This window comes from Ctenopharyngodon idella, chromosome 23 (genome assembly GCF_019924925.1).
Source record: "Ctenopharyngodon idella isolate HZGC_01 chromosome 23, HZGC01, whole genome shotgun sequence".
In the NCBI taxonomy this organism is placed as follows: Eukaryota; Metazoa; Chordata; class Actinopteri; order Cypriniformes; family Xenocyprididae; genus Ctenopharyngodon; species Ctenopharyngodon idella.
Window position 1 is genome coordinate 6797777 of NC_067242.1, and position 13590 is coordinate 6811366.

The following is a 13590-nucleotide window of genomic DNA, read 5'->3' on the forward strand; positions in this document are numbered from 1 at the left end:
TCCGAACCACTGATTCGAAACAAATGATTCATAAAGCTTCGAAGCTTCAGTGTTTTGAAGTCGCCCATCACTAGATATTGTTGAATAAAGTCGCTATTTTGTTATTTTTGGCGCACAAAAAGTATTCTCGTTGCTTTATAATATTAAGGTTGAACCACTGTAGTCACATGAACTGTTTTAAATATATTTTTAGTAGCTTTCTGGGCATTGAAAGAGAAAATTGAAATTTTGTTCTGAAGATGAATGAAGGTCTTACGGGTGTGGAACGACATGAGAGCGAGTAATTAATGACATAGTTTTCATTTTTGGGTGAACTAACCCTTTAAATTATATTGAACTGACTTAAAATGGAGTTGAATCTTGTATAACATTTAAAAACAGCTGAAATTGCTTCAGTTGTTTTGATGAGTTATGTAAAACAAGTAATGTAAAAACATGTTGCCATGACTTATTGATCACATTTTTTACAGTATGGGCCACGTCATAGGGATTTGTCAAAGGACACTGTTACTGTAAAAAGAGAGTCAGAGTTAAATATAAATAATACAAATTTGTAATCTTGTTAAGAAATATTAACAACAACAAATATGACTGCTTGGATATCCAGCTGGTATTACGTACCTAGTTTTTGCTTTAAGGATCGTTCTTCTTCCTCTCCACCCACTTCAGCTTCCAGTGGACATTGTCATGAAATTTTTCATCAAATGTACCATTCAGCTGAAAGACAGAATGGAAATTTTAGTTTTTTTCCAACTGATTTTAGTCATTTGCATGTCATATGTTATATCTTTAAATTGGGCCTTCAAGATAAAAGATTTAATTTAAACATATTGTTAAATTTTAAAACAAGCTTTTGTAATCAATATAATAGTGCAAATGTATTGATTTCCATATAAATAATCAATCAAAAAGTGTTGGGCAGTGATCAGGTTGATCATTGTATTTCTTTAATCATCATCTTTATTTCTTGTGTACACTCATTCCATGATAATTATGTAGTTGAACATCTCTTCACCTTAGTTAATAGCTCAGACTGAGTTTCTTTTTTTTCACATTGAAGTGGCGTTTGAGAGGAGCACAACATTGTGAGGGTCAGTGTCATCTTCTCAGGCTCTGGAAACAAACACAGTTTTAAAACACAAGAAAAAAAATACAGCTCAACAAAGCAAATCATTTTAATAACATGCTAAAAAATCATAATCATGAAACAAAATAGACGTAAATAACAAAGCCAAATGTTTGCTTCATAAACAAACAAAATGTCGTCTCTTTACCTGTGACTGCATAAGCAAAGACTGGATCACTCTCATTATTGCCTGCCACAACTCTGACACTAAAGTTATATCTTGTTCCTGATTTTAAATCAGGAAAGGTGTACACTCTATCAGTTGTATATTTTTTTTCATGGTCATTCCAAAAAGGAGCATGATAGTCCACCTTATACATAATCGTGGCCCCCTTTGAATCCTCAGGTTCTTCCCAGCTTACAGTTATGTTAGTTTTTTTAGAAGTGGCCTTTGCTGACCCAGGACTAGTAGGCTCTGTGAATTAATTTGTGAGATGTTATATAGCTGAAATGAAAAGCTGACAGTAATTTAAGCTAGTGGACAAATGGTCTGAAAAATAGTAATCACAATTTAATAATCACTCACTGGTGTAAGTTGACATTCTAACAGGATCACTTTTCAGTTCACCATTAAGAGTGACAACTGTAACGTTGTACTCCACTCCTGCCTTCAGGTTGCTGAAATTGCAATGTAAGTCGTGGGTATTGACAGTCTGCGGATTATAATTGTCTGCAGAGATAGAATTTGTTTCAATTGTCACACTGAATTGTTCATATTTCCCATTTATTGTCCAGCTGGCTGTTATGGATTTGCTTTTGGCTTCCAAAGAGAGGATCACAGTATTTGGGACTGCATGAAAAAAAAGAGAGAGAAAAAAACAGGCAGTCTGTTAGAATTTAGGAAATGGTACATTATTGTTGAATACTGGCTTGAACAAAATCTAAGCAGTCATTTGGACAACAAAATATTTTTCACTCCTAAAAACTCCTTCAGTTGTTTATGGAAGCTTGTTTTCGCCACAGAATAAAAAAAAAAGTAATTGTGAATTTTTATTTCACACAATAAGACTTTTTTGCTTGCAATTTTGAGTTTATATTTCAGACGTCTTTACTCCGAATTGAGTCATAAACTCTAAAGTCCCAATTTTAAGATAAAAAACTGCAATTATTTTTTTTTATTTTAAGTTTATATTTTGCTATTCTGACTTTTTTTTTTTTTCAGAAATTACATTTAAACACAACTGCAAGTTACAAAGTTCGAATTGTGAGATATAAACTAGCAATTCTGAGAAAAAAAAAGTTTGAATTGTGAGATTAAAAAAAAAATGAGTGAGATTTAAACTGCAAATTAAACTACAATTTTCTGAAAAATTCTGAATTGTGAGATAAAAAGTTTCAAGTACCTTTTTTATTGTTTATTCCATGGTGGAAACAAGCTTTCATAGTTCTTTAACTATGAACTTTCATTCAACTTCATCACAAACACTAAGCTTTGTGTCAGTTGGAGTTAAATGCATGATATGAAATGCCTTAATGTAATAACTGAGCATGAAACTCACGTGTGTATGCTGGGATTCCAACCATTTCTCCTGATAGGCTGTTATTCTTTGTTAGTGCTTCCACACACAGGCAATACTTGGTGCCATCTGTTTTTCCATACACTTGTATTGTTTCGTTTGTTGTAATGCTGCAGTTTGTTCGATTCTCAAAGGTAGTACAGTCACTGCCTTCATAAAGACAGTAGCGGTAACCTGAATTGTCCCCAGCAAGAAGGTTCCAAGAGGCTATAATGGCTGTGCTTTTATCATTTGTTGATGTTAGGTTTACAACCTTTGAAGGCTCTGAAAAATAAATACAGCAAAAGACAGTCTATAAAACAATCGAGCTTTAGTCAACATCGGTTTGTTGCACTGCTTTTGAAAGCTGTGGTCACAGGAATACTTGATACTTTGACAATAGCTATGTTTCCATCCATTTTATATGAATTTTAGGTTATCACACTAAAAAAACATGTTGTGTGGAAACAAAGATGTGCATGAATTTTAAAAAAGCGCATAAAAACCTTGTCCATTTAATTTGTTTTTGTTTTGTTTTTTTGTTTTTGTTTTTTTAAATCTGATTAAAAGACTAGACTACAATGGAAACACATTTACTGAATAAATCCCTCAATGCACAAAAAAAAAAAAAAAAAAAAGATTGGATAACTGGACATCTCAAGTATTGGTTTGATGGTTCTGAAATGCCAATTTCAAATGTTTTATGCAATATTCTAATTTTGCGCATAATAAAGTTACATTTGCAATTGGAAACATAGCTATTGATGATACAGTCAAGCATGATAGCACTTCTGCACTTACTGGTGTAATCAGAAACGTTGTTCGGCACACCATAAATAGTCTTGTTCACTGTAGCTCTGACTATGAATTCATACTCGTTTCCTGGAGTTAGACCCTGTAATAGTGCACTCTTCACTTAGACATTTCTCATTCTTTTTTGATTTATTGAACATGTTTGTGACAGATACTTGATAGAAGTCACAGTCTCCTTCTGGTTTACTCCAATTGAGGCTGACGGTATCAGTTGTCACGCTCACTACTGCCAGATTTTCCACACTAGAGGGTACTAAAAGAGGAACAGCACTCAGCTCATTAGTCACCAAGATGAAAAATAATAAACTGATTGTTGTTCAAACAAGCCACTGCATAGGTCTACATAATGCTATTTAGATATGTTAAAGTGCCCCATTATGCTTTTTTGGATATTACCTTTCATGTAGTGTATAATATAGCTGTTTGAGAATGTAAAAGTTTCAAAGATCAAAGATTATTGTCTCCCAAAAAAAAAGAAGCGATCCTGAACTACCTGAAATGAATCGTCAGTCTTACATTCTGCATGAGCCTATGTAGGTTTGGAAACAATTTGCATAATGGTTTTCATTGGCTGCCCGCAAACAACGTCTCTTTTGCCCCGCCCTCAAAGAAGAGTTTGGTTTGTATTGTTGACATGTCAAGACGCTGTTTTCTGTGCTACGAATCCACTTTAAAGCACATCCAAAGGATGAGGACTCGTGCTGGAATTGATACAGTAAAACCAACATTACTGTTCATATCACTGTGCTGAGGAAGAGCTGAAATTCAGTTATGCTAATAAGCGTTTGTTTTTTCCACACTAGACCAATCACAACAGACTGGGCACTTGACCAATCAGAGCAGAGCAGGCTCTTGGAAAGGAGGGGTTTAGAGAGACCGAATACTTGATCGAACTGTTTCAGACACTAAAAAAGAGCTGATGCTGCAGTGGATATTATGAGAAAATTAAAGTGTTTTTTAACCTTGGATGCATGTAAACCTATTGTAGGCGACCTCTAAAACAAAATTAAGAACCTTGAAAATAGCATAATAGGGACACTTTAAATAAGTACAAGTAAAATGTAAATGAATTCATATAAACATACCAGATCTTACAATAGTCATAAAATGTGCACCTTATTATTATACGGCTCTCTTCTCATTGGTCAATCTTACCAATGCACCTGGTGCATTCCATTTAAACTCGCATCAATATATCACATCCATGCAATTATTTATTGGGTGTGTAGCCGTGTAATAAGTGAGATAATGTACAGTCAGCTGGTCATTATCAGAAAATAAACTCATGGTGATGGACTAAGGCTGGACGATTAATCGAAAAGTAATCGAAACCAAAATTAAGAACCTCTAACCGACTTAATTTTCCCATGTCGGTTATTTCGTTTTTTTAATCATGTTAATACTTCCCCCTTAAAAACATACTACCACATTTGTAGCCATGTGACTCCGCCCCGTCCATGGAATCAACACTACGGCGCGCGAGCAGTGAGCTTTGCGTCTTCACTAAACTTTGTCAGTTGTATGTGTTTTACGGTTTGCCAGTTTGGACATTCAAGCGATAGACGATCGGATGTGTATTATATCGAGCTACCACGCTCGCGCAGCTGCATTGTGGCACGAAAACTCATACAAGCAGTAGCTGTACAAAACGTGACGATCGGGCGCACAGAGAGGAACGCAGAAACTCGTCAGCGCTGTCCTGTGATTTATCACTAAAGTAGCTTAGAAACTCAAAAGTTATTATAGCATATATTTTTCTACTTTTGAAGTAACTATTTACAACCCACAGCTTCACAATTAACAGAGAGACGTTGTGACTAATGCCACGTTCCAGGAAACCCATAACCCGTGTTTTTCCAACCTCCTACCCATGAAAATGCACTGAAACTGCGCTCTGACATCACATAGCCCGCGAAACAACAATGGCAGCCCCTACGGATGCGGTGTTTATGCAAGTGGTACACGGTGAGACTTTAGGACAATATAACATTGCAATCAAATTAACAATAATATAATAATGATAAATAATACACACATGATTATGTTTTACAATGTTATGTGTCTGAAACGATAGAAATGATTGTAAATGAGCATAAGCCCCGTACGGTCCTGCCATGCTGGTTTGTTTACATCTAGCTACCACAATTCCTTGCGCTCAGGCAGTTTGGCGCGACTTGCCTGGAATGCTACAAAGTCATGAGTCGTGGTTTGAGGTTGTGACTTACGGCCTCAAAAACCTGCCTGGAACGCAGCATAAATTGCGTTAAATTGAATTATGTTTTTTCAAAAAAGCAATCGCTCTCATTATGTACTGGTACTTTGCTAATTTATCTTTATCTGATTTACAACAAGCAGAAATCTGTAAGAAATGTTAGGAACCATAGATAAAATAACTGCTGAAAGTGAGCTGTTATGTCAGATCACTCTTTAAATAGGAAAAGAAATATCCCACCTTTAATAGTCAAGCATATTTACAGTACAAACCTTGTAAGTGAACTATGAGGGCAAAAAAACTAAATAATCATTCACTAATCGTGATTGAGGTAAAATGTTCAATTAATCGAGGTTTTGATTTTAGGTCATAATCGTCCAGCCCTATGATAGACTGTACATTACCCCTTACTTGTGCTGTACTTTGAAAGTTGTAGCACATTGAAGTCCAAGTCTACTTACTGGTATAGAAGGAGATATTCTGCGGATTGAGATCCCTGCCACATTTCACAGGAAACACCTGAACACTGTACAGATTTCCTGGTGTCAGATTCTCTATGTGTATATACAACCAAGTTTTATTATTAAATGTCTGGTTTGTCGGGTTCCCAGTGATTCCCTCTGTGGAGTGAGTGGTGCTTCCAGGTGCCTCACTCGAGCTCATTGCCTGGTTCCCAGTGATTCCCACTGTGGAGTGAGTGGTGCTTCCAGGTGCCTCACTCGAGTTCAGCGTCTGGTTCCCAGTGTTTTCCACTGTGGAGTGAGTGATGTTTCCAGGTGCCTTTCGCCAGATCAGCGTCTGGTTTGTCTGGTTCCCAGTGACAATCACTCTGTAGTGAGTAATGTTACCAGGTGCCTCAGTCCAGCTCAGTTCGCCCGTTCTTGTGGTTACATTGGTAATGGATATTTCGCCAAAAAAGCGCTCTACGGACAGATAAGTGCAACAATGTATATCGGCAGAAACTTACAGGTTGACTACACTTAAAAGTAAAGGTTTAGAACCTTTCAGTGAACAGTTCAAACCATGTTTGTCTGAGAGCAAGAGTGCCAACAATATAAATCGAACAATATGATGTGCTCAAAAACAAAGGCCTTACCATCATAACAGATGAAGTGATGACTTTCACTGCAATTTACTTCTTTCCACATGCCATAGCTGAACAGGACCACGCAAGCATCCTTGATGTACACATCAGGATCTGGCTTGGGTTCGAATTTGCAGAAGCTGGCTGTGGTGCTTTCTGTCGTGGTGCTCTCTGATGTGGTGCTCTCTGATGTGGTGCTCTCTGATGTGGTGCTCTCTGACGTGGTGCTCTCTGACGTGGTGCTCTCTGTTGTGGTGCCAGTTGTTGTGGTACTAAAGACGGTGCTAAATGTGGTGGCATGAGGGCTGGTGCAATCTGTTGTGGTCTTAGGGGTGACAGTCGGGGGTTTCACACATGTGCAATTATGCACTACATCTTCAAGATCATAATATGTTATATTTAAGCAATCAAGGATTCCAGTTAGTATTGGACATGTATCTTCTATTATGTCAGGATGAGATGACTCTGGAGAGGTTAGCGGAGTAGTTACTGTAGAGGTTACTGGAGAGGTTACTGGAGTAGTCTTGGTAGAGGTTACTGGAGAGGTTACTGGAGAGGTTACTGGAATAGTCACTGTAGAGGTTACTGTAGAGGTTACTGGAAAGGTTACCGGAGTAGTCACTGTAGAGGTTACTGGAGTAGTTACTGTAGAGGTTTGCATTGGGGTAGTTATTAGGGTGCTCAGTGGAGTTTCTGTAGTTGAGGGACATATAGCAATCATTTCCTTTTCTTTATTTGGCACAGGATGACCAGGGTACCAATTCTGATAAGTAACTGGTTTCCCATTGGACCATCTGGACCATGTACCATTGTAACTGTGGAGCCCAATCCAGTAGTCCAAAGAGGCGTCCTCCTGCACAATGAGGTGGACATTTCTACTAGTGATGGTCGTCAGTTCTTTGAAGCATTTCTGGCAGTGGTCCCTGGCTTCATCCCATGTGGTATTTTGCTCAGGGAAAGTGTAGTTGCCCCATGTGGCATTGGGGGAAATATGAAAATAATCCTCCTCTGCCCATATGACTGAGCCTGAATGTGAACAATTCAAGTTGTCATGACGTTTGCATACACCTCAAAAATAATACTTCTCTTAACCCTCTGGTGCTCCTCATTTAGGGATCAAACTCATACTCCTCCCAGTCAAAAATGTCCGAATACCTCAAATGTAACTTTTTTCAATAATGTTTTTTAACTCTTTCCCCACCATTGATGAGATTTTATGTAATTCATAATAACACTTCCTCGCCATTGATGAGTTTTTCTGGATTTCCATGTTTCCTAGTTACTAACTAAGCTTTTCAAAACTCCAAATCAGTTGGACCAGCTGCTTTGAAAATGATTCACAGTTTCGTAAAAGCAATGAAAACAGCCATAAAAAACACCTTTTGCAAACCAATTGCAAATGTTTTCTTGAAAGGATAATCTATTAAATGGAATCTACAAATCATCAGATACCATCAAATATGAAATGTCTGTTTAAGATGTGATCTTTTATTAATTTGCTGTTTTATGAATGGTGCGGCTAGTCAGGCAATTAACTACGTTATTCTCTTTTTTATTATGCAAATGTCATCACAAATGTCTACAACTTTATGAAACTGATCTGAGTTTAGGTAAAAATCGTACAGACACTGGTTCATGGGTTCACTGAGATTGAAATAACGAAACTTTTCGAAGCTGTTATGACGTAATGAAGCCTTGTTTACTGAAATCTCGAAGCAATGTTTCGAAAACACCAATCATTAATGTTTTCAATACACCTCATCTGAAATAGTACAGTATCTCTGGGTTCAAAAACAAGCAAAGAAGAAGATCTGTGTATTGTGTAAACCAGAAGGCACATGTAAGCTAATGTAATGATCAAACATTCAACACCATAAAAATCAAAACTGCCTAACATTTCTGAATGAAATAAGAGGTATAGGACTGTGAAGCTTTGGGTGTGTTGATGGACTCAATCTACTCCATCTATGTTTTGATCATCGTTCTGAATCCCATCAGGACAAAGTCTTTGACAAAAACACGATTTTCTAAGCTTTTTGCTCAAAATGTTGCTTTTTTAAAAGAAACACCGACATTCAAGAATGCATGAAACTTGAATAAAATGTTTTTGTTTGTTTAAAACGAGAAGTTCTGATCTTCCTTCTGATATATTTGTACAACAAAATATTCTGGCAGCCATGAAAGTTTTGTTACAATTATCAAAAATGTTGCCGCTTTTTACACTAAAAAAGTGATTTATAGATGCTGTTCACTTTATTTCACTTTATTTAAATAATTCATAATAATAATTTAATTTAACACCACTGTATCAGGTTTCTTATCATTTGGTTCCACAATTTTTACAATACAATCAATTAATTCATACGTTTTTCTAATATTTTTTTCAATTAACCCCATCATTGCTGTGCTTTTTTTCCTATATTGTAGCCGATTTGTAGATTGTACCCCACAAAAATTCTCTGTATTTTCATATTTTCCATTCATTTCGCTTATTTGTGACCACGAGGAATACAAGTGTGACTATTTAAGACCATTTAACCTTTTTGAATCATGTCCACAATTGTGTTCACATAGCAAGTGCCACAAAAGTCACCAAGTGTCATAGCATTTTGATGACATAATTTTTCTTAAAAAAAAATCGAAACATATAAACATTTTTTTTGTTAAAAGTAACCAAAGGGCACCAAAGGGTTAAGTAAGTTTGTCTTCGTATCCAGTTAAAATATCTAGAAATACATTGAGAGATTGTATCTTCAATAAAAGTGAAAGCTGTCTTACTGCACTGGCATTAGACAGTTGCCACTATTTATACATGTTACTGTGAAATCAATGCAAATATTAGGAATACTGCTAATTATTTAGGCTTGGTTATGTAAACTTTAGGCAAGCCAGGGTTTTTTTCCAGGAAGCTTTTCCAGGAAGATTTTGAGGATGTAAATGAGAGTGCAATCAAAGAGGAACAGTCCACACATGATTGTAAAAGAATAAATGTACTTGAAACCTTACAAAAGTCTTAAGAAACATGCAAGACATTCTCTTGATATTTAATATTCCTCAAAAAAGTGTTATACACTACCGGTCAAGTGTTTGGATAATTAAAATATTTTTTTATGTTTTTGAAATAAGTCTTTTAAGACTTGTGCTGCTTCATTCAAAAATGTGATGCAGCACAACCGTTTTCAACATTGATAATAATCATAAATGTTTCTTGAGCAGCAAATCAGCATATTAGAATGATTTCTGAAGGATCATGTGACACTGAAGACTGGAGTAATTTAGCTTTGCATCACAGGAATACATTTTTAAATTGTAAACATATTTCACAATATTACTGTTTTTACAGCCTTGGTGAGCAGAAGAGACTATCTGAATTATTGCAAACTTTTGACCTGTAGTGTATGTGTGTATCCTCTCAGCAAATTTAGGGTTACACATGTTAGCTATAGGTAACGTAAGGTAAAGGTATAGGTAAGGTAAAGACTTTCTGTTAGTTTACAGACTTACTTAGGAGAAGTGGCAGCCACAGTGTGTTCATCTCACATCTGCTTCTTGACGATTCGCTGGTTATCAATCTCAGGTCACGATGGGAAACGTACTACACCTGGACAAACTACACATAGACAAACTAGACTCTTCAGATTAAGATACTTTATTGACTCAACTCACTCTGTCTGCAATACTCTCCTGTCCACTGATCGTCCTGTTCTGATTCTGTGCTCTGCAGTCTGATCTCTAACAACAACCTATTCACACAGTGACTTTGCATAGAAAACCTCAACATTTCCTTTGACCTTATTTGCAAATAGCTAACTGTGAACTAACTGAAGCTGGACTAACTGAAACGTGAAAATGTCAGAGGTGTTTTTAAGACCAAAACTCCAAGACTAAGACCAAGACCAGAGTGGTGATTGAGCATTAGTGATGAACACCTGCTGTCAACAATCAGAATCACTGAAGGAAAGAGGAACAACAAGAACAGAAAAAAAGAGACAAGCAGAAAGACAAGAACTACAACTGACTTCCAGCTACATCAGATGAAATCAACTGAATCTATCTGGTTAAACTCCACAAACAGCACTACCAGCTTCACTTATTACTAACCAGGTTGAATTTACTTCTGTCAGATGTCTACAGAAGTTCTTATTGAGAAATAACAGAGGTTTAGATGTTGATGTTTTCTTGAATGTTTTCTTTGTCACCATTACAGTGATCAGTGTTTGCTTCAGTTGGGCTCTTGACCCTTGACTTTTATTTTAGTTGTTGTTACAGTGTGGACATTTTCTTAGAAATGAATGTGAATCAACACAAAATGATGCTAATATCCCAGTAATTTACTACTCTTGTTTTACTGTGAATTCACATTTTAAAGTTGTCTTTAACCGTGCACTGTTAGAAATCAATTTCTCACCACTGTCATTGTTTCAAAGTCACCATAATGGTGATTAGTGTCCATTTGCTTGGGATTTTGGACATTGTATATTCATTTTTAAATTCTTGATCTAACCAAGTCAGAAGTGTCTCAAATGAAAACATTTGTTAAAACAGTGATGAGCTAGAATATGGAATATTCATGTTAATGTAGTCAAACTATTTTTAGCTTGAGCATGAATGATTAATTTTAACATGAAGATGCTGCAGTAACTTATTTTATATTCATAACTGCTTGTAGATGGAGTTTTCACAATAACGAAGCAACTGTTGAAATACATATCTGAATAATACAACGTTAGCATGGAACACAAGACAGTATTTTCTTATAAGCATCACCTAATGCTGCACAGACATACAAAACACAACAATAGCGATGCTCAACAAATAATAAAAAGGAAACCAACACAAACTGCTAAAAGTGAACCAAAATTAAGTTCAGCAACACAGATAAAATGTATCAAAAATGAGATATTCATGCTGCATTGCATGCTGGGTATCTTCATTGTACATATGCATTGTAGAAATACAATAAGATGACAGTACTATAAACTTGCAATAAAGCCCTAGCTTTTTTTTACAGTACAATTGCAAGAGTGTTTCAAAGCTATAATAAGAACTTTAGACTCTGAATCAGTTCAATGAGTCTAAAGTTGAGTGAGTCTAAGTTCATGTGATGATAAAACAACCATCAATACTCAGATTTTCTTATCATAGAAAATGTCTTATAGACACAATTACAGTAGACAAAGAAAAAGCAATGTTGAAAAGTGAAGGGACAGAGCCCAACTAAAGCAAACACTGATCACCATAATAGTGATGCCAAATGAAACATTTGATAAAATATTAAAATCTACACCAGGGTATTCAGGCCTGCTCCTGGATAACTCCTGTCTCCTGCAACCTTGTGTCTCACATGGGACAAAAATAATTAAGTAGTAAAATGTTGATTAATTCAGACTGTGTCAATAATACATTTAAGCACTGCATTATCAACTCTGTGAAAATACAGCACAAGATTCAACAGCATTGCAAAAACCAAAGAGTCTTAGGTTTTTTTTTGTTTTGTTTTTTTTTTAAATATCATTTGGATAAAGTTTATAACTTCGCAATTTAGACACAGACAGACATCAAGGATCAGCATATGAATCTCAACAGTGGTGACAATCAACAAAATATTCAGATAAACTCTGAACATCACAAAAACAAGCAACTAATGTCACAACAAAACAGCAAAAATAAAATACCAAGAATAAAAGAAAATTGTAGGAAATTTCATCTGCATAATTTATGCATGCTGGGAGTCATGTATGAGCTTTGTACTATGTACTAGAAAACTTTTTATGCATTTTGGCCGTTCATTTACACGACAACGGTGTTTTAGTGGAAAATGCAAACCTTTGGAAACAACACCAGTATAATTTCTGTGTATTCTGCAAAAATGCAAATCGTGTTTAGTCTATTCACCTAGTCTATTTCAATGTGAAAGTAAGGTGTTTTCTGTGAATGCTCAAAACTTCCGATTTATTTGCCACTATAGGAAAATAATGAGAATAATATCAAAGTGCAGTAAATCGTAAAAACAAGGTGGAAAGGCATGCGCAATTGATGCAAGTGTTCTGTAAAAGAATGCAGCCTACGCGGCTTTCTTTTAGTTACATCACCAACTACTTGTCTGGTATGCGTAATACAGTGTTTTTAGTCGTTTTTGTGAATCTGTGTGAACGGGGATAGTTTTTGATAACGTTGTTATCTGTACAAATTATATTACCATAATTTGTAGCCAACAGAACCTAATCTCATTTTATCTCAGCTTTTTTTTTTTTTTTTTGCGTCACAATAAATGTTTTATAAACACATTGTGACAGCAGCCAGAGAACAAAGAAAACTAAAAGAGAAAGGTCAACTAAAGCAAAACACTGTCTGGTGACAACAAAACCTAATTAATCACTTAATTATCACATAAACTTTAGAATGAAAACGCTGTTGTAATGTCAGTCTGCAGACGTGAGAGGAACGTTTGGTCATCATCAGAACTGTTTATTCCACGGACAAACTGGAGTCGAATGTGATTACTGTATGCTTGAGCTCGCCTGTTTCTGAACAAAAGTCGACGATACTTCATCTGCAAACATGAACTTTTGAAAAAAAACATGTTACAACTGGAAACGTTTCAATGTAAGATATGGCTTGTTCTCTGTGTATGTGAATATCTACTGTATCCTCGTCCTGCTGGGCAGCACGTGCAAACACACGGTGTGTGTGAGTGATGGAGACTGATTAAAGAAGGGATTCAGCAGTAAAATGTGCTCTGGGTCTGTTATTTTACATTTAGTGCACATTGACCATCATTTTTGAAGTGTATCTTATGATTCACCCCTTGAAAAATCTTGTTTGGTTTCTGTTTTTTGTTCTTCAACGTGAAGTCTCC

The 13590-nt window shown here is 35.9% G+C and overlaps 1 protein-coding gene across 1 annotated transcript in view; it reads right to left on the bottom strand.

The window, feature by feature from the left end:
• Positions 1-214: 214 nt before the first annotated feature.
• The window catches only part of LOC127506437 (receptor-type tyrosine-protein phosphatase eta), a 28699-nt gene continuing 15323 nt past the window's right edge, over positions 215-13590 (bottom strand). Inside the window, exons 5-10 of the mRNA XM_051882922.1 lie at positions 2626-2907; positions 1653-1916; positions 1275-1541; positions 1016-1113; positions 622-717; positions 215-510 (exon numbers count right to left, since the gene is read on the bottom strand). Of these exons, the coding sequence (XP_051738882.1) occupies positions 634-717; positions 1016-1113; positions 1275-1541; positions 1653-1916; positions 2626-2907 (995 nt within the window). The 3' untranslated portion in view covers positions 215-510; positions 622-633. The remainder of the gene's footprint in view (positions 511-621; positions 718-1015; positions 1114-1274; positions 1542-1652; positions 1917-2625; positions 2908-13590) is intronic.